The sequence below is a fragment of the Fonsecaea pedrosoi genome (genome assembly GCF_000835455.1).
Source record: "Fonsecaea pedrosoi CBS 271.37 unplaced genomic scaffold supercont1.1, whole genome shotgun sequence".
NCBI classification, from domain to species: Eukaryota; Fungi; Ascomycota; class Eurotiomycetes; order Chaetothyriales; family Herpotrichiellaceae; genus Fonsecaea; species Fonsecaea pedrosoi.
In genome coordinates this window covers 3,271,035-3,291,170 of record NW_013550615.1, presented here as the reverse complement: position 1 = coordinate 3,291,170, position 20,136 = coordinate 3,271,035, and the positions used below count along the sequence as shown (strand labels likewise).

General features: G+C 53.0%; 7 protein-coding genes across 7 annotated transcripts; 4 read left to right on the top strand and 3 right to left on the bottom strand.

Annotated features, from left to right (window-relative positions):
• Positions 1–4,449: 4,449 nt before the first annotated feature.
• On the bottom strand, positions 4,450–5,163 carry Z517_01186 (uncharacterized protein; the record flags this gene model as incomplete). The annotated part of the gene is made up of 1 exon (XM_013434148.1): positions 4,450–5,163. One exon carries the CDS (start codon positions 5,161–5,163, stop codon positions 4,450–4,452), a length of 714 nt encoding a protein of 237 aa, XP_013289602.1.
• A 451-nt stretch (positions 5,164–5,614) lies between these two features.
• On the top strand, positions 5,615–6,499 carry Z517_01185 (uncharacterized protein; the record flags this gene model as incomplete). Its single annotated transcript, XM_013434147.1, has 1 exon — positions 5,615–6,499. The coding sequence occupies one exon, from the start codon at positions 5,615–5,617 to the stop codon at positions 6,497–6,499; it is 885 nt and encodes a 294-aa protein (XP_013289601.1).
• Positions 6,500–6,609: 110 nt separating this feature from the next.
• Positions 6,610–7,731, bottom strand: Z517_01184 (uncharacterized protein; the record flags this gene model as incomplete). Its single annotated transcript, XM_013434146.1, has 1 exon — positions 6,610–7,731. The coding sequence occupies one exon, from the start codon at positions 7,729–7,731 to the stop codon at positions 6,610–6,612; it is 1,122 nt and encodes a 373-aa protein (XP_013289600.1).
• Positions 7,732–8,748: 1,017 nt separating this feature from the next.
• Positions 8,749–9,738, top strand: Z517_01183 (uncharacterized protein; the record flags this gene model as incomplete). Its single annotated transcript, XM_013434145.1, has 2 exons — positions 8,749–9,173; positions 9,231–9,738. The coding sequence occupies 2 exons, from the start codon at positions 8,749–8,751 to the stop codon at positions 9,736–9,738; spliced, it is 933 nt and encodes a 310-aa protein (XP_013289599.1).
• A 3,651-nt stretch (positions 9,739–13,389) lies between these two features.
• Positions 13,390–13,968, top strand: Z517_01182 (uncharacterized protein; the record flags this gene model as incomplete). Its single annotated transcript, XM_013434144.1, has 1 exon — positions 13,390–13,968. One exon carries the CDS (start codon positions 13,390–13,392, stop codon positions 13,966–13,968), a length of 579 nt encoding a protein of 192 aa, XP_013289598.1.
• Positions 13,969–18,141: 4,173 nt separating this feature from the next.
• Positions 18,142–18,639, top strand: Z517_01181 (uncharacterized protein; the record flags this gene model as incomplete). The annotated part of the gene is made up of 2 exons (XM_013434143.1): positions 18,142–18,341; positions 18,564–18,639. 2 exons carry the CDS (start codon positions 18,142–18,144, stop codon positions 18,637–18,639), a joined length of 276 nt encoding a protein of 91 aa, XP_013289597.1.
• Positions 18,640–18,815: 176 nt separating this feature from the next.
• Z517_01180 (anthranilate phosphoribosyltransferase) lies at positions 18,816–20,096 on the bottom strand (the record flags this gene model as incomplete). The annotated part of the gene is made up of 1 exon (XM_013434142.1): positions 18,816–20,096. The coding sequence occupies one exon, from the start codon at positions 20,094–20,096 to the stop codon at positions 18,816–18,818; it is 1,281 nt and encodes a 426-aa protein (XP_013289596.1).
• Between the last annotated feature and the right edge of the window lie 40 nt (positions 20,097–20,136).

Sequence of the window (20,136 nt, the reverse complement as noted above, 5' to 3'; positions counted from 1 at the left end):
TTAGGGAGGTCTGGAACTAGCTGTCTTTGCTCTTCTGGGAGGTTGCTGTGGAGGAGTGACAGCGCGTCATACATAGTTTGCAGGTTTTGGACACGCGTTGCAGCTCGATCGAGGTCAGTGGGAGCGCGGTTCCATCCGCGGCAGCACCGGATTATCCTGGGAGCACCTCCCAGGATAGGAGCAACTGCAAATGCGAGGCCTAAAGCCTCCATATTAGCAGATAGGAAGCTTTCAAGGCTGGTGAATGCTCAACGAGTCGATGTAATTTAGAGGTGGAATAAAGTCAAGCCAGGTCAACTGCCCACGGGTGCCTCTCGCTTTAAAACACTCGTAGTGAGGCTGTAGATTTCGTTGCCTACATCCGTTGACCGTTGGTGGCATCTAGAGGCGGTATGACCGGAGTCTCGATAATGAGGCTGTAGCATTGAGGTGGTGTCATCCCTGCTGTTCCCAACCAATCCAAGATGTTCAGGCACTGCAGGTCGACCGCCGCAGAGAGACAACACCACTGCAAACATAGCCCACACACACCGGGCCCAAGTGTGACCTTGTGAGTGCAGAGCGCACGAATGAGCCTGGCAGATATCTTGCGTGCATGAACCAGCATTCATGGCAAGGCGTCGACGTCAAGGAGGGTTCGGGCGATATAACACGGCCACGTTGAGGCGCAGGCCACACTTTATGGATTGACATTGAAACGAGTCCAATGATATTCGAAGGGCAAAGGACAAGTAATCTTCACACAGGGTGTCAGCGATGAAAATCAAACCAGTGGCTGTTTGCTAAGTGAAATGGAGGTCTGTGTGAAGTGAAGAAAGTCCTCGCCCGAGTTCATCGGTAAAACCACACCGCAACAATCCGTGACGTAGAAAGAGTCGCCTTCCACAGCACGTCTCTCTAGCCAGTCTTGAAGACGACCAAAGAAAAGGCTGGTAGTCCGGGCAAAGACCAGGAAAGCAGATGGGATGCGCACAAGAGAGGGTATGAGTGACATGTGGCCATACAGCCCACCGTAGTATCTTGTGTCACGTGTCAACATTTCTTTGCGGCGGATCACTGGGCCTCCAGATGTAATTATGTGGCGCCATTGCTTTGACGATCCGCACATAGGGCTTCGAAGCTGAGATCATCCATTCGGTTATTTTATAAAAGAATGTTGATCCAATCTTTGGTGCGATGTAACCGCTTTCGGAATGTGCCTCTTATTCTGTGGGTCCTCAGGGTACTCCGTACACTTGACTCTTCGTCGTCTGAGGCTCGGGCGCCATTCAGTCAAATTTTCTTCAGAATGTGACAGTGGACTCACATTATCTCTGCATATCCCGAGACCGCGCTAGTGGTCCTAGGAAGATCGACCCAGCCACAGCCCCTTCAAATGCTATGCCCTAGCATGATATGAGTGGGCCGGAATCAAGTAATCAGTGAGCAATTGACGAGAAAGGGCATTTTTCTCAAAGCAACCGACCTTGGTGACCAGAAGGTAGAATCGGAAGCTCTCTGGAATCGAGAGAGAAAGAAAGAATAAAGCAGCACAAAGATTGTACGAGGTATGATGTGAAGTGACACATCGACCTTGGAAGGTCGGCAGACCCTCCTCTTAAGCATGCCCGGTTGACGCAGCGCCAACACGCCGTCTACACCGGGAGCCACATCGGGTCCTCCTAACGGTGATAATACAATGATCCGCGGGCCCCGCACCAACCACCGGGACCGGCTGGGTGATTGAGCAGCCTTCAACGGATTTCGAAGAGCTGAATTGCGTTACAGCTTTACACTAGACCGTTTGCGCCTCGTCAGCAATGCTCCCTATCCTCTTAACTGTGGTTGAACCGCTCGACGAGGGAAATTATCCCCAACCCGTCTCACGACTTTTAGGTTCAGCCCCTACCTACTCTCTACGTGGGCTGTCTTCTAGTCCCGCGGAAGTTCTGGAAAGAATGAAGCCATCCGACGGTCCGGTCATCACAAAAGTCTTTTTGGATTTCAGGCGTTGTTGGCCCAAACCCACCATAACGCAAACAGCCTGCAAAGACTTGAAGAGGCTTGAGAGTATGAGCTCGAAACAACACCCCATGGACACCTGACAGACTTCTTCCTGACAGAGTCTTTTCCCGCACAATTCGACTGCTCCTGTCCGCATTGGCTGGTCAAGGGCTAACCAAACCCCATCTCTTTCGAGCCTATCACTATATTTACTAGGCGAAAACCTGAGACCAAAACCACCCGCATCCTTCGAAGTCGTAGCAACCATCGCTATGAAAGTTTGTTTCCTGGTTTCATGCGCCCTCCTGGTCAATTTTGTCGAGTTTCAGAAGCAATGGCGCGATCCTCCTGGAGCCCGTTCGGCGATGTGGCTCATCCCATGTGTTTGATCCACAAGTGACGAAAACTGCTTCTCATCCGACTCGTCTTTCTTCCACAATCTGTTTGATTCTCCTAGGTGGCCTTGATCCTTGCACTAGCTTCGTTTCCCCCCCCCTCTCCCCACAAAGTTTTTACCGCCTTCGCCATTTCAGCAGCTTTGACTTAAAATTATAGTGAATTCGCCACTGGCATAGGCTTCCAACACCTTATATTACCTTCCTACACCTTATATCACCTTCCAACACCTTATATTACCTTCCTCGACAGGCGCTTACAACAGATACTCCTCACTGCGCTGTGAGTATTTACCTCTGAAGTTGGCCATTCGCTTTCCAGCGGGCGCTCTCAACCCACAAGGTGAGAATATGCACATCTCTTTACGCGGCCTATATCTAACAGCATTCAGTGGCTGGAGAGCGTGTCGAGCATTTCGACGACCTGTTGGTCTTACCGACCTTACGAATACGCTTTGGCTTCCACCGTGACCCCAAAACTTCTTGAACGCGTCTCGTGGGCTTCAACGTCGACTGCGGCAATATACAGCCACCCCAGAAGATCCGGGTTTCTCATCCACACTTCCAGAGACCCTCGATTTAGAACTTTGTCACTGAATTGAAGACCCTGAGAAACAGAATCGGACAGAAACAGGCCCGGGTGATCTGGCTTTTGCTCCCAGCGCACAGAGCACGAGTCCTTTTGACAGTCGAGGAGCAACAAATCTGATGATGGCAACAAGGGCGCAAGGGGAAACTTCAAAACCGACCGCGGCTGACCTTGGAGCGAAAGAGACCCAAGAAGTCCAAAAACCGCCGCACCCAATCGGGGCTGGATCCGCGAAGTACGGGTAACAGTCAAGCAAGGGCTCGAGCACAAGCACAAGAGTTGCTCTTGTCATCAACGCGGTTGGAAACAAGCAAGAGTTGGTGCCATTGGGAACACTCAACCCAGCATGGGCACTGACTTGCCAATCCGAAGCTTAGAGCTCCATCCGGCAACATTCATCGCCTTTCCAAAACCACTCCATGAAACCCGCAAAGGCTACCGACCGCGAGTTTCCTCCACCGGTTATTATATCTTTTAGTGTCCATCTTTCTTTTTGAGCATCAGAATTCCAAGCGAGAGCCTCACCAAAAGCACCGTAATGTCAGGTCATAAGCAACCATATTCACTACCCAAGGCTGCTTGTTGTATCGTGGATCGGGTCGAACTTGGTGACGCTCGTGTCGACAGAAAATGCAGAGAGGCGAAGTCCAGCAGGTCGGTCGGTCGTCGGAGGGGAGGGTGTCGTGGTCGTTACACTATTACATAAGGCAGATTCATTCTGGAGCCGTGGGTACGCTAGGGCACTGTGCGGATTGGAGGAGGAGAAAATGTATGTGCGAGGATATAAGGGATATAAGGGGGAGGGGAAGAATTGGGAACAAGGGAACAAAACTTAGCATTCGATTGTCCGTTCCTTGTTGCCCAGCGACCCTTAACACTACTGAGGTAATCTGGCAGCCAATGAGGTTTGCAAAGGCAAGCCCTGTGTCCAAGTCACGTGGACGTTAGCACCCAGAAAATATAATTTCGGATATTTGATAATCCGCTCCTCTGCCACTCACAGACACACAGAGGCAACACACTCTGAAATAGGTTTCGACTTTTAACAATCATTTCAGCATTGTAAATCCAGGACAGAGGAGTATCCAAAGCTCATACACTTGGGGACCTCTTCCACATTATTAACGAAGCTTGCTGTTGCAGAAAAGAGAAGAGAAGTAGAAAATGTAAAAACTAGCAATATTTCAGGATCGCTGATGTTGTCCGATCCGAGCCTGGATCTGATCTGATGTGCATGGCAGCACGAGCACGGGACGCTCGGAGATATAAAGTCAGGCGGGCCACTCGGGTATTTTTGTGCAATCACAATGACTTTCTTTTGATTCGACAGGGTATCATAGCCTCTGGTGTCCTGTATAGGTAAAAGAACCTCGCTGCTCCGTCTAGCACCCATGAATCCCATTGAGCAAAACCATTTTCATTAAATAACCGCCACCGGTCCAAAATTTCCCAACAAGGTTCCCCGTACAGCCCGCACCTTGTTCACTTCTTGCCCGCCGCCGGTGCCAGGCCCGGTACATTCGAGTACCTCTCATCTCTCTCCGTTTTGAAGAGCACCTGGCACCAAAACTCCTTGGCGTCGGCGTCCCACCACGTCCAGTACCTGCCTTCTCTCCTGTCCACCTCCCGACTCTGTAGCTTGAACCCACACGTTTCGTACGGCTCGGCCGCCACCAGGAGGTACTGGTAGTCCCTGTCCGGGTCCTCGACTTTCTGTTCGAACGCGCTCATGAACCGCACGCGCGGCTGCACGTTGGGCGTGATCTCCGGGTACAGGAGCTGGAACAGCAGGCCCACCTGCCGGGTGAGGGGATCCCTGATCTTTGTGATTTTGTAACCCGGGCGGCCGATCTTGACCATGTTCTTGCGCACCTGCACGCCCATCATTCCCGCGCCCGCCAGGTTGCCGTCCTTCTGCATCTCCTTCTGCTCCCGCGCCGCGCGTCGCGCGAGGTTGGTCTGGTGTTTCCGCCCCTGCGTGTGAGCGAGGTAGGAGCCATCGTTCTGGTGCACCGTGAGACACAGTCTGCATTCGAAGGAGCCGACGTGGTTCTTGAAGAAGTAGGGATCTTTGTCCAGGTCGATGGTCTCGAGGGCGAGCTTTCGCAGCCGTTCACGCCGGTCGGCGTTTGTCGCCGAGTGCGAGGCTACACCACCACCCCCGAACTTGGAGCCCGCTCGATTTTGGTAGTCCATGTCTGAATTATCGTGGTGGAGACTGAGGGTTCGGACAAATGTGGTTGATCAGCCGGCGAAAGCTCTGCGCCAAAGAGGCCGTCGCAAATGAATGTCGCTGCGCTTCGTCGACTGATGGGGCGATTCGATGGCGGTGATATCGCAGAGACGATAACCAAAGTTGTGGAAGCACACGATGGAAAATCGGCTGGGAGGTGTTCTGCGAAAATGTATAGTCGAGAGCAATCTAATGGAAGGGTCAAAAGATGAGCGAGAGCATGGTGTGAAGTTGCGGAGTTTTGGTGGCAGGCTAAGAATTTAATTTCTCAGCCTCGTCCGCCTCCGCACATCTGCCATACCCTCCCACGCCCCCACTGAGCCCGTTACGACTTCACTCCCACATACTGCCCATACGTGTAGATGTGTTTAGAAGCTCTCCCGGCCTGAAAGGTGAAGTCATCTGATTGCAACAATGTCAGAGTCGTTCTATACATCCCCCCCAGCAGGAACAGCGCCTCCTGACGCGCCAATTTCGCCGCCACCTCCGACATCACCAACCAGCGCAGTTGGTGCACCACCTCCGCCTCCGCCAAAACCGATATCTCATCTCTCTCAAAGTGCCGACCCCAGCCGGTCTGGGACGCCAATTCTTTCCTCTGCCCCAGCAGTACCTAGCAAAGTAGACTCTCCCCGCCCACCTCCACCACTCCCAGCAGAGCAGCACGCGACAAGCTCTCCCGTGCCTGGGCTTCGGCCGATTCCACCCCAAGATCCCTACCAACCCATCCCTCCACCGTCCATTTCCGAACGATGGCTTCCATCGAACGTCTCTAACAAGCCTCTCAATGAACTCCAACCGCTGCTCGGTAACCCCTCCTTGGTCGCCAGCCTAGCCTCGCAGCACCCCTCTTACGCCTCCTCGCTGATTCCTCTCGAAAGAGCCATCCAACAAAACGTTCAGCTCGCTCAGCAAGTTGCTCAACTTGAGAGTCAAATTCGTTCCCTGCGCGACGACACTGCTCAACTGCTTCTAAACCATACGAGCCTGCACACGCAGTGGCGCAGGAAGCAGACTGAGATGGACGATGCCTTGGCGCCTTGGGGCCCGAGACAGATGTATCAGCGGCTAGCCTCGAGTATAAACGAGCAAGAAGCGCTCTTGAAAGCTATGCAAGAGAGTTTCCTTGAGGGCGGAACTGATAGCGATGCTTATTATGGTGGCCCCAACAACGGCAAAGCAAGCGAGAAGGAAGTTAGTGAGTGGGTAAGGAGGATAAGAGAAGGTGCAACGGTGTTGGAAAAGAGAAGAGAGATGCGAGCACGTTGGGATGAAGGAAGAGTGGGCGGCTGGAGGTGACAACCACTTCTGATTCCTTAATAATACCTGAAGACTCTTTCTACCGAATACTCCTGCCTGGATTTCCATTCACCACCTCACTTGGCGACAACGTATTGGGGCCGAGTTGCCTACAGCCCAAACGCCAAACCAAGGCACACCACTGCCCCAACGATGCTCGATCCTAGTGCCAGTCTCGCGTCCCCGATGTATGCACCGTTCCCTTCTCCATCTTCGGCCTTTCTGTCGTATACAGTGCGAGAGGCCGAGGCGGCATAGCTGGATTCAACCGCAGCATGACTCGACATTGACAAAGCCAGCCTTGATTGCTCCCACGCGCTGGTTTGCAACAGCCCATCCCTCTCTTCGCTTGCCCACTTGGACTTTTCCGACGCCGCCTTTGACAATCTTCTAGCCGAGTCTGATTCTGATGAGGCCGCCCGAGAGACTGAAGCGATGAGTTCCTTGTAACTCTGGATAGATGCTATCCAGTTCTCAACACTTTGTCTTTCTGGATCAATTGTTGCGTCCCGCAGAGCATAGGCGATCATGGTGGGCGGAGGCGTAATCGTTGCATAGTAATTGGTGACGCTGGCAGGGAGTCGGGCGAACCACTGCGGCACAGACCCGCCAGTGAATTCATTGGCTAGCGACTCGGCAGCATTGGCATCGTTGAGCATGGTATGCTTGACTTCAGCTGGCACTGCAGCCTGGATCTCGTCGCTAATCCTTGCGTCTTCTCGAGCCTCGAGATGATTATTATCAACAGCATTTGAGCGGATCTCGCCACGCTCAACCAGCTCAGCGTTAACGGAAGAATCGGTCTCGTCTGAAGATCGGAGATTGAGCTCGGGATCAAAAGGTGAACCGCCACCATCCTGGCGAGACTGCAGTGAGGCTTCCTCAGACAGGCAATCTTCAAAGTTGATCGTGCACCGTGCGCTAAGGATACACTCCCCAGAATTTGCATCCGCAGCGCAGGCAAAGAAGCCGAATGGGTCTTCGCAAGTGTCACCCATGACGGTGAAGCACCCTTTGTCCGTATTTGTTGCCCTCTTCCGGAGCTCAGCGGGCAGGTTTGGAAAGGCTAGGATGTTTTGCATGGGAAGAGGGCTTCGAATCTGGCTGCTGGACTCTGGAACCCCGAGAATCACTTTCACGCCGTTGTCGACAGGCTGGCTCCTCTGTTCGGAAAGCAATGCTGCTGAGCCACAGGCCACAATGGCAGAGAGAAGAACAACTTTGGACGGCATCTTGACTGCAGGGTTGACGAGCAGCTCGTTGTTTGGAAGATGTAGGACTGGAGTGGTGCGAAAGGAACGAACAGAGGATAGAATGAATGGATACAGCTGCTAAGAGTTGAGGCAGCGAGCCTGGCTCAACAGTCGATGCTTGCAAAGTGAATGATGCTGGAATGGAAGTGATGTGAAGAAGAGGAAGAGAGAGACCGCACAGACAGATCATAGGCTTATCAGAGAGAACGAGAGAGCGGACCAGATGGGAGGCACCTTCCTGTCGATTGCATTCCTTCCACGCCTCGAATGTTGGGACGTCATGATAGGCAACGACAGCCATGAAAGATCAACCACGAAGATCGAACCGCGTATGAAGGCACAGAGGCCGAGAAGTCGAGTAGCACGTTGAGATGTGTTTACAGAACTGCTAAAAGATATGTTACGTAGTAGCACGCCTCATTAAATCACCTTACATGCGCTTTCACCGAGATTGAGTGGCGATGTCATTATTATCCTTCTCGGTCGTTCGGTCGAATCGGTCACTCGTTCTACAAGGCTGTCAGTCTGCGCGAGTCTCTCCCGACTTGCATGTCCACCCGCCCGCAACGACCGACGACCGAACAGCGAAGGCGCACTCAATCTTTAACGAAAGATCAGCACCTGATCCAAGGGATATGTATAAGACGTTCATGTTTCTACCATATATAAGGCGCAGTCTCTTCACTTCGACCAGCATCACTCAGTGACATAATTTTATCGCTGACCTTTACGCGCCTTCTGATTGGCTGAAAAGGTGTATTTTGGCCTTCGGTGCAACCTTCAGGAGTATTACCACACACCGCATCACTTCAGATCCTCACAAGCATATAAGTCAGAGAGAACAGCAACAGGCATTTTTTCAGACTGCATCAGAGATTTGCTCCAGCGATTTTGACCAGTTTGACCGTCTTGACCAAAAGCCGAACCTTTGTTGTCACGTTGCTCGAGACAGCTTGAAGAAAAAGAGGGTCCAGATTAACAGCACTTCACAACAACATGGGTCGGGAGAAGTGGTGCCATGGGATGATCCCAAATACAAACCCATCAAGCCAGGAAAGAGAAACACTCCCCACAGCACCAGATCTCGAGGCGAACCAGCCGCTTCTTTTGTCGCGGACGTCAACTCTCCAAGAAACTTCACAAACTTCACGCAGACAGTCAGTATCCGACTTCCCGTCAGACAAAAGATCACAGCAACGTCGGAGATGTTTTTGGCTGGATTGGGATTGTCGTGTCAACGCGCGAGTTGTATCTGATGCCATCCTGGGACTTTCAGATGGACTCACGGTTCCATTTGCTCTCACTGCTGGTTTGACAGCCCTGGGGGATACCAGAGTGGTTATCCTAGGTGGGCTCGCAGAGCTGATAGCTGGAGCAATATCAATGGGACTTGGGGGATATGTTGGTGCTAAAAGTGAAATGTATGCCCACGTACATGAATCCGCAGCACCGATATGACCAACGCTGACCTGAGACAGTGAATCATTCAACGCCACAGATCGCAACTGTAACGAACTTATCCTGCACGAACCGCAGGCCGCAAGGGATTTTATCCAGGAGTATTTCGGACAATTTGGACTGTCGGCAGAAGAGACGAAACGAGTGGCAGATCACATGGAAGCATCAACTCCGGTTCTCAAAGACTTTCTCATGCGCAATCAATTTCAAGCCTCGAAGCCAGACACGGGTCGACCGTATCTGTCGGCACTCACACTGGGCATCAGTTATTTCACCGGCGGCTTCATTCCCCTGATACCATATTTCATCGTTGCTCGTGAGAATGTTCTGGCCGGTTTGTGGTGGAGTATTGGACTTATGGCAGTCGTGCTACTGATTTTTGGATATGTCAAGACGGGAGTCGTTCGGGGATGGACTGGCAAGGAAAATTACCAGGCTTGCACCGGAGGAGCGTTCCAAATGTTGGTTGTGGGTGTTATTGCCGCTGGCGCTGCAGTGTGTTTGGTGCGACTGATCAGTGGCAATTGAGCGGTTAACCTAGAACGGGCACAACGGATTGCACGGTTCTGGGAGTTTTCCCATACTGCGTAAACATGGTCCCGTCTGGCTATTCGTCGAGATGCAAAAGTCAGATTGACCCCATGAACGTGTGGCCCGTGCATAGCGAGTGGTGGTCGAATGATGCGAATGCTACTGGGGCTCGGTCGGTATCCGCGGACTGACTCGATCGATAGGCACGGCAGAGGCTATGGATTAAACCTGGGAAGGGTTAACAGGTCAACAGGGTCAATGGGAACAGAGTGGACCTTGTATGATAGAGTTTTTTTTTTCTCGTTAACGGGCGAGTTGGACCGTTGGGTTATCTGGGAGTCTGGGCGTCTGGAAGTCTGTGTGCCTGGGTATACTTGGTACCCACGAGTTGTGTACCGAGTCGCTAGTACCGACAAGGAGTTGGCTTCCAGCGGCCTCGTAATCGGCCCTCGGCAAGAAAAGACTACTTTGGTGTCAGGAACAATCACCTGCAATGATACCTTGGGATGAGGTGAGGAAATGGTGTGGGTGATGTCGGTGGCGGAAGCGTCGCAGTCAGAAAAAGTTGCTGAACGAAGGGCGAAGGAGAGCGAGAATTCGGATCCTGTGATCCACTCATCCACTCATTCACTCAATTCGTTCCTTCTAAGTCTCTTTCCATCGCTGCCGCTCGCCCACTTTTTCTTTTCCTTCCTTGCATATTCCTTTTTTCCCTTGCCTTCACAGGTCCATTCTCGCTATTCCTTTTCCCACGCATTCTCCTTCGCCCAACTAACTTTTTCGCTATTCTCGAACCGAGCTTTCAAGGCTGTATCCCCATTCGCTGGAACAAACATCATTGACTTGGGCAGCGAGAGCTCGGACCTCGCATGCAGGCAATCACACAATCGGCCAAGACGCTCAATTCACACACTCTCACTGATCCGGAAACCAATCCTGGCCAGAAAACATACCTCCGTTGACTGATGCAACTCGAATCCCAACCGTAGCTCCAGTCAATCCTCCTGCGTTCGCGATTCCTTTACTGCTAGCCATCCGTCCATCGGACTGTCATGCTCACGGCTGCAAGCCCTGGTCCGCCAGAAAACGCATCCATCTGTCCGTGACAAGGGATACGCTGCTGGAATATTAGATACTGGACATGGTGACATGGGTGACATGTTGGGAATACGAAGTGCCTGGCTATCTACTTGACCCATCTTACCGGAAGAGGTTGCGACTATTGATTTCCAAGATGCAAGACTACGGCACTCGCGTAAGTCCTCGCTTTTCTGCTCGCACACCCCCAGCCTCCTCTTTTCATATCGACCCTGCTCATATGTGGATTGCGCGCGCTGCCCTCTATCTCACTGCCTCGTTCAATGGAATGGCATCAATGGATTGACTCATTCACTGGTCCATCGAATCGGCGTTTTTTGAACTTTTCGTCTATTCATGCCCTTACCGCCTGCAGTCCGACTCGTAAGTCCCTGCGTCTCAACCTTGATGGCTCTGAGCATCCTTGCATGAGAATATGCTTTTTGCCATTCCCGCCTCACTGTGCCCAGCGGTTGCCCTTGAGATACCAGACCACTTGCTGTTCTGAGAGTTGCTCAACGACTGTGTACTTGGTGGCCAAAGTGAAAGTTTTTCGGTCCAGGCAATGCGGGACAGCATTTGAATCATGCTCTAGACAGTGGTCCTGCTCCAGAATTGTCTGCGCCGTCTGGCGCATCCCGTCGTGAACTTTCTGAGAAACAGCACAGACTCGTTTCACCGTTGTGACGCTTGTGATCAGCACGACCATTGTGATAAGCGTCTTGGAGGTTTGAACAATATCAAGGTCCGCAGCAACTATCCGATAATGACAGACTGTCAATGCCCGTGTTACACAGATCCCTCTCCACAGACCGTTGATCCCAACAACCACGGGATGGGTCAACAATCGGGCAGACAGCACTCGATCGCATTCAATCTTGATTTTTTGTTCCCCTTCCTTCTTGCCCTTTGGTCCTCCACAGTCCCTGTGCCCCGCTCAAAAGATGGTGGGCGGTCGACTGTGAACAGTTCGGCGCTGCCTAGTATAGTCCGGAGGTCTAGCCAAAATAGGCTATCGGCATTCGCAAAAACCATGATATATCCTACGCGCAGTTGAATTACAAGAAATCCAGGATCGCATATACTTTAGCGTCTGTAACCAAAGAGGAAGCAATCCAGGCTTTTGAGCGACTGGACGAGAGGACAACGGGAACAACGGACAGCATGCAGGTCGAAAAAGCCATTCAACCTAGGAGGTTCAACACATGGCAACCTGGGTGCCTGGCCAGCATCTTAGCCTAATGGGGAACTTTTCAATCGAGCAGGCGATATTGTTCCTGCACCACCCAGTGCCACCTCTGTATGCACGGCTGACGTCTTTGGGATCATGTCTGCACTGATATGCGCGAACCTGTCATACTGGGAACTACTGGCAGCACGCAAATTTTTTTTGTGGGACACCCAGAGGTCTCGTCTCCCTTGCAGGCGAATGCATCTTTTGCGCATCCAGTGGCATCCCCTGCAAAGAGCTGGCAGCAGTTGACCTCAGGCACCCAGGGAAAAAGGTGACACGGCTGCTCTGAGGTCTGTCATATCCTCGTGGCACGGCGATACAGCAGACAACATTAGGATTCAGTCGCCGTGGCCCGGACACCAACCTTGTTTGCCTGAATCGCTAGCACGCCCATTATCCGTCCCCGCTTACACGTGGGCAATTCCAAGCGAGGGAAAACGAACCGGCACGGTGGGAAGAGGGTGTGTTGGGAGATTTCCTCTCCCCGTGCCTGAAGCCTACCTCTGTTTTGCTTAGCTTTACCGGCCCCTCCTGCGGAATTTTTCGGCGACCCTTTCTGACAGCTCCCAATCGCTGCCCTTTGGTACCTGACAAGGGTCGACTGGGTCTGGAATGGGTGTCAAGGCTCCGTACCGGAGCGGGTCTTCTAACCAGCATTTGCCAAGTTGGGGGCGCTTTGTGGCTTGCATTAGACCAGGTACCACCCACCCTCAGGGTTTGCGCTCGGTCTCCCATTTGACAGCGATATTCAGGAACCAGCAAAAATCCAACAATCCCATCCACTTCACCGCCAGGGGGACAACCCTTGACCCCGGCCATCACTGTTTCAAAGCACATCCGGCCTAGGCTGGTTATGCTTTTGCACTCCCCTTCTCACCTTGTTCTGAAAAATACCAGGATCTTGACAGTCTCCCTAGGGGCTCCATCGTGGTCTTGTCCGTGGCGGCCGGCACCAACGCACCTGCGAAAATCTCTGAACGATGGAGGAAGGGGTCCCATGTCCTGTGGGGGCTTGGGGGGCTCGAAGGCGCTCAAGGCCAACTCACCTCAAGCCTCCTCGAGGTTTGTTGTTGATGTGAACGTGGAGGTTGATGTGGAAAGATCATCTACTTAAACCACGTCCTCCCCCTCTGTTGTGTGATTTCCTGTTTCTGCCAACATCGTGTCAATCCTTACAACGTCTCCTTCTGTGACAGCCTCGAGCAGGTCTCCAATCAGCATCATTCCTTAGCTGAAAAGACCTTTTGTCGACAAGTACACCCTTCAAGGACCACTCCTTTTCCGTCCAAACACCACAGTTGCAGTGATTCACCTGTTCCAAGGCTCATACCATCAAAATGCAATTCAAGAACTTCGTTGCTGGCGCAGCCGTGCTGCTTGCCTCTGCCCCTGCCGTCCTGGCCCTGGGAACCGCCACCGTCGTCAACAACTGCGGCTATCCCGTCTATTATGCATCGGTCGGAGGCAGCTCCAACCCGAACATGCAACAGCTCCAGGGAAGCTATAGCGAAGGCTACGGTCAGGAAGGTGTTGGCGTTTCTATCAAGCTTGCACCCAATGCCACCACCTCCGGACCCATCTCTCAGTTCGAGTTCACCTGGGCCAATGGCAAGATCTCGTACGATCTCTCCAACATCAACGGCTACCCCTTCTCTGCGGGTGGCATGCAGATTGTTCCTTCGATGCAGAACGACCCAAGCAACCCAACCTGTGTCGTCGTCGACTGCCCTGCCGGCGAGGCTGTGTGCACCGCGGCCTACAATGCTCCCGATGACACTCGCACCATGGTGTGCAACGAGGAGGCCAACCTCGTCCTGACCATTTGCCCCGGTGGATCGAGCAAGCGAAGCGTCGCCGTCAACGAAGGCCAAATCCATTACCGCGTCCATGCTCGTCACTTGCCCAAGATGGCATAGATGACCGCGGCCCAGCAACTTCGGACCAGGAACAGTCACCAGCATTAGATGTCATTTAAGTTTTCCAATACTGTTTGCGCAGCTAGCTCTGCCGCCTCTCTACCGCCTTACGCTGCCTGCATATACGCTCCTTTACGGTATCTTCCATGAGTCGACACATGGATATATCAATGCCCCTGCAGGTTTAGTACCCGATCTCGACGATCATGAACCATCTTTCTACACTTTTCAGTCCCGGCGACAGGTCTCCCGTGGAATATTGGAAAACAACATCAGGACAACAATGCGTGGCTACACAGCAACAAATTAACAGAAATCTCACGAAACATGCAGCGAATCAAGTCATGACATGACTGATGATCAGCAGCGGCGGCGATGGTGGACAATGATTGGCTGGCGTTACAAAACTTTCTTCTCGGATCTTTTTAGGGCAATAGTCTTTTTTTCCTGACTTGCTCGCGGTATTATCGACATGACTTGAGGTTCCTTGATCTGGCATATACCTCTATAACAAAAACAGGGGATGTCATGGTCGGACTCAGCGCATGTGCAGATGGTGGGTGGAAAAAATTCTATTGTTATAGAACGTGGATAATATCCCCACGGAGACTCGAGGGATGCCGCTCTCTACGAGATTTACAACGGGTGTTATTACGTGAATGTTGATAGACTTCGCTTCTTGGATACCATACACATAGGGACACTTTGAAAAGAAAATTGAAAACAAAAACCGTCGATATTGTACACGGACAATCTTTGATTGCGTATCTCGAATTTTGTTTTGGTGGCTGTTGCTGTTGTTGCTGTTGTTACCGTTGGGCTGGGTCCAAGCAACGGCACGGCGGTTGGTGGTGGTTGGTGGTTGTGATTGTGGTGATGAGGTTGATTGATGATTGACAAAGATGACGACGACGATGCGCTCGGTGGCGTTGGTGGCGCTCACTAAGAGTTACGGGTGATAGGCTTTGACAGCCCCCTTGTTAGTCGCAAGCCACATGCATTGTTGGAACTGGTACTCCGTACCGGGTACGGGTACACGATACTGGTAAAGAACACGGTACGAGTACCTCAGTTAAGGTACTCGTAAACAACTCCATTGAAGAAGCGAAGAGCATCTCGCCGTGCAGAGCAGAGGGATCGGGACTACGAGTACGAGTAGAGTACGTGTAGTGGTGTTACCCCAACCAGTAATCCAGTCCTCTAGCACTCGGTACCTGCATAGGGCATGTACCGAGTAGAAAAGTCCCTTTCCCCTGCATTGTCAATTACGGTATTTCGCACGGGAGGGGGCGCGAGGGCCCAAGGGCGCTACGGGGGTGTTGGCCCAACCCGGATCACCGTTGACTTTCCTCGCTTGACGGCCGTCCCAGTCAGTCCAAGCTTTTCGGCTACCGAGGAGCTTTGGAAGCTCCCATCCATGCATGCATGCACGAAGGAGGGGAGAGGGGTTGGTTCCGGGTGCCTATGTGCCTAGCACAAGTACATGTAACTTATCATTAAAGTTGATCAATGATCTTCGGAACAGGACTTTTGTTGCTGGTATTTTGAGACTGGGTGGCTTGGTCTGCGAGTATCTTCGCATATGAGTATGAGTGCGAGTACAAGTAAATCAGGTAGATAGCTAGGGATGCACGCTCGTACGTAAGGTCTCTTCTCAGTGCCTACAAATGTACTCGGTACTCGTATGAACGAGTACTCGATACCAAGTACAGCTACAGCTGCCTAAAGCTGGGTACATAGATACGAGTTATCTTACCGGGCAAGCCGCCCCGTGCACCCGTGCGTGCATGCATGCATGCTAAGACCTAACGACCGTCTCCCCGAGCCCCCGCCTGGTACCGCTGGGCTGGTGGGTGCGTGCGTGGGTGAGTGGGCGGCCCAGCCTGCCAGGTACGCGGCGCAGGGGAGGCGGCGAGGCGGTTAACCAGGGGTTGCCAGGAACATGAAACAGGGAAAACATGAAACAGAGAGATGCTTAATTTAATTTATTCAATCGATGGGACCATGTTCTCGGTAGATGTTCCATGCACCCATGCTCGTCCTCGTACCTAGGGCACACAATAATCTCGTAAGGCACTAGTACCTACGAGGACGAGGAGAGCACAACAAACATGTATGTAGGTAGGTACTCGTAGCTAACTTGTTGGGGTCCATCAGCCACGACCCAGCGGAGGAAATTACTCGACGGGTAATGGCTGCAGCGTCGTCATCACCTCGGACATTTGTCGACGACGACGAGGATTCCACTGCGGACTTGAGATCACACTGCGCCTCCTCCATCTCCTACGGTGCCTGCTGTAGGCAATTCTATTACTGGACCAGCTGGACAGGCTGACGGGGAAGAGGTGGAGTGTGGGATCTCTAGCACCTCTTGCATCCTGCCATCGATTTACCCGTGGCTATGGGATTAGAACCATATCAGCAAAAATAACAATCCTTCGAGGAGCTGAGTGTTCGGTTCTTGGTACCCGGCGTTTACTCGCTCGCAGGCACTCGTAGGTGGTAAGTGATGCCGGTAAAGAAGAGGCTGCGACGTGAGGTGTTTTGAAACATGCAGTTCGGCTCTCCTGGCCAAGATCTACGAATAAGGGGTACTGCAGGTAAAGTTCCTGGGGTAATTGTTACAGATTACAGACCACAGATGACATCTCGCCAAAGACGTTGGATTGGAGAACAATACTGCTCGTAATAGGAGAGACGTCGAGTTTCTACCAGCGAACGAGTCTTTCATCACGACCGACTGGCCGCCTAGACCGCGTTGACTGGACTGTGCGAGGAGCCTCCACGGAGGGTGACAGAGTGAGACGTCCGTCAACGCCGCAGGAGCAAACAATCAACAAAAAACCCCACGAATAGATTCTTCTCGTGGAGGGTCTGTGGCATCTACTCGGTCCTATGCATGGCCATCCACGCCCCTGGGACTGAGACATTCACCTCCACCTCCACCTCAGCAGCAGGTCTGCCCCTGTTGCCCAGGCGAGGCTGACATCCCCTCAGCTTGACAGGGTTGATCCCGGGAGATCGCGTCCAGCAGCCTTTGTGCAAACTTAAACCGTGGAAGTCAAGTGGACTCTCGGCATCCTTGACTCAAGCCGCGTGAGTGAGCCTCACTCAGCAGCTACCAGCTCCCCAGGGCCCATTTGATGCCGGGATGTCTCTTTGCTTCGAGCAGCACGTTCCTCGCGCCGGCTGCGGTCCTGCTCCTTCGGATTAAAATAATAACAAATGGACATCTGCACGGTTCGCGAGGTACACTTTCTTCTCCACATAATCCCCAGCCTCCTCCGGACTGACAAACCCAACGCGCCCGCTTCAACGTCGGGCAAGGTCATTATTAATGCCCCCGAAGGAGCATACATGTTCAAATGTCAGACCCCCTGAAAAGCGTGGATGATATCCAGGTCATCACGTGATATAGCGCCGCCGACTTGTCAGTTTCTGCCATTATATCACGTGATGGCTCGGGTCCCATCCACGGCTTTTCAGTGGACAGAGAGAACTAGATTCTTGTAGTAGGTATATTCGAAGTCGACGGTCGGAACATGTACGCGACGGTAGGATATGTCGTTCACTCCTCTGGTCTACGTACCGTGAAACCAAGCAGTTCACTACGATTCGACCTTTCCACATCGGTACGAACCACCACCCAAGGAATAGGACATGATTCTCAACGCGAAGTTCCGCGACGTTTCGCTGGCGTGGTAAAATGGATGCCACAACAGCATCCGCCATCAGTCGCGAAGAGATAAACTCATACTTCGAGCGATGGGACTCGCTAGCTTGCTTGTGTTATTTAAATCGTCTGTATCAACCTGGAAGATTCGACCATTAGTAACACCAAATTGCAATGTACGATGAAGAGGTATGCACGCACATAGATATGGAGTTTAGTGCCCAGTCGATTTCTGGTTGCTGGTGGTTTAGCCTCAGAATCCGTCACGTAAGCAAGGCTGGGACTTTCGTATCTGCACGTGACCCATTTTGCAAGCGCAACTCTTTTTCATTCTCCAACAGTCATTTACAACTTTCGCCTTGCACATAGATCGTGTTCCTCCGCACACGCCTCTTCAACCATCCTTTCCTCCCTCTTCTGAGACCTAGTATCTCACCCGTAATCCGTGCGCCTTCATCCCATCCTCTTCGCCCACTCGAAGGATCCCAACCCCCAAAAAAATGTCGTCCTCACAAGCCTACCAAATCCCCAGCCAGTCCAGCGGCTTCGCGACCGGCTACGCCGCGGGCGAAGGCTCCACGGGCCCGACCGTCCAGTACGTCTGCGGCGAGTGCAACACGAAAGTCAGCCTGGGGAGAGGCGATGTCATCCGGTGTAGCATGTGTGGGCACAGAGTGCTCTACAAGGAGAGAACTAAGCGGTTAGTACTGCCCAGAAAAAATTGGTCTTCCACAACCAGGCGGTGCTCCTTGGGAATAAAGTGACGGATAGTGGGATAGTGTGGACTTGTTGCTGACGAGGAGATCTATACAGCATGGTGCAATTCGAGGCGCGGTGAATAAACTATACCGCGATGAACGGGGCGTTGGGGGGGTAGCACGTCCGATCTGATCGGTGGCGCCTGAAAAATGAGACATGATAGCGGCTGCGATGAGAAACAAACGATGCGGACGGAGGATGCAGACGCAGACGCGATGAACAATGAATTGGGTTCATGATTATGATTCTCCGCATAGCCTAGGCGTTGTTAGGACGGTGCTGAGAAAAGATGGCCTTGCCAGACACACCGAGGGATATCTGCCCAAAATAAATACAGAAATGACTCCAAAACAAGCCTGCTCCGGACGACATGATATACCAAGTGACATTGTAAACTTTTTGGGCTTCTCTATTTCTACGGCCTGTTGGTGAACTCTATGAATTTTTCGAATTCCTCCAGAGCCCGCCCGCTTTCTATGCACCACCTGGCCTTCTTGACGCCTTCTTTCCATCTCCCGCCCGCGGGACCACGCTCCGTGATGACTGGCCCACTCTCACAGCTGTCGGCGTCACAGGCGCCGCTCACCACCAGCAACGCGGCAATGTTCATCAGCACAAAGTGCAGGATCGGGTCGTCGCGAGGTCTCTCGTTGCGCAGAATGCTCATCAACACGGCAGCGTTTTGCCGGGGTAGCCCACCACCGCCGACCTGCGACAGTGGGTGCGTGGGCAGGCCAAAGTCGGCGGGCTCGAGCTCGAACCGCTCCACCTTGGAAATGTACTTGGGCGGCGCCTCGTCGTCGCTGGTCTCGTCGTCCTCGTCGTCGCGAGAGCCCCGGTACTCTGGATTCTCGGCTTCTCGTAGCAACCAGCAATTCGTCTTGCCCGCGCAACTGATCTCGTCGAGGTCTTCCTGTCCGCACACCACGAGCGCCTTGGTCGCACCGGACAATTGGAGCGCCTGCGCAAAGACGGGACCCAGCTCTTGGTACGCGACGCCCACGACCCGGGCTTCGATGTGCGCCTCGACGGGGTTGGCGAGCGGGCCCATCAGATTGAAGATTGTCCTCAGTCCGAGTTCTCTCCGCACGGTCGCGGCATATTTCATGCCCGGGTGGAAATTCGGCGCGTAGAGGAACGTGTAGTTGGTATGCTCGTACGCCTCGGGCAACAGCTCCGCGCTCAGCGCTTCTATCCGCGGCGCCTTGGGCAGGATCGCATTGAGCACGTCCGCCGACCCAGACATGGATGTCTGCGCCCGGTTGCCGTGCTTGGCCATCATCAGGATCGGCGACGCGATGATCGACGCCGTGGTCGAGATGTTGAATGTCGAATGCGAATCTCCGCCCGTGCCCACGATGTCGCACAGCCCGCCCCTGTACCCGCCCAGGCCCATACGGCCGCGCTTCCTCTTCCGCACGACTTCTCTCAGTATTTGCTTGTCCACCTGCACGGCGGCGTCGCGCATGCTCTCTGCGCACTTCGCAATCACGTCCGGATGCCGGTCCTTGCCCGTCGAGTGCAGGAGCGTCAGCAGCGCCGCGAGCTGCGTGGGGTTCAGTTCGTTTTCGAACGTGCGGGAGAAGGCCAGCGCAATGTCCTCGGCCTTGACGCTGTTGTCCTGGGGTGACGGGGCCGACAGCTTTTTCAGCAGCGGGGCGATCGAGACGTATTTGGGCGGAGGAGGGTCGGCCATCTTTCTGTATGGCTCACACGTAAATGGGGACCGAGTCTGT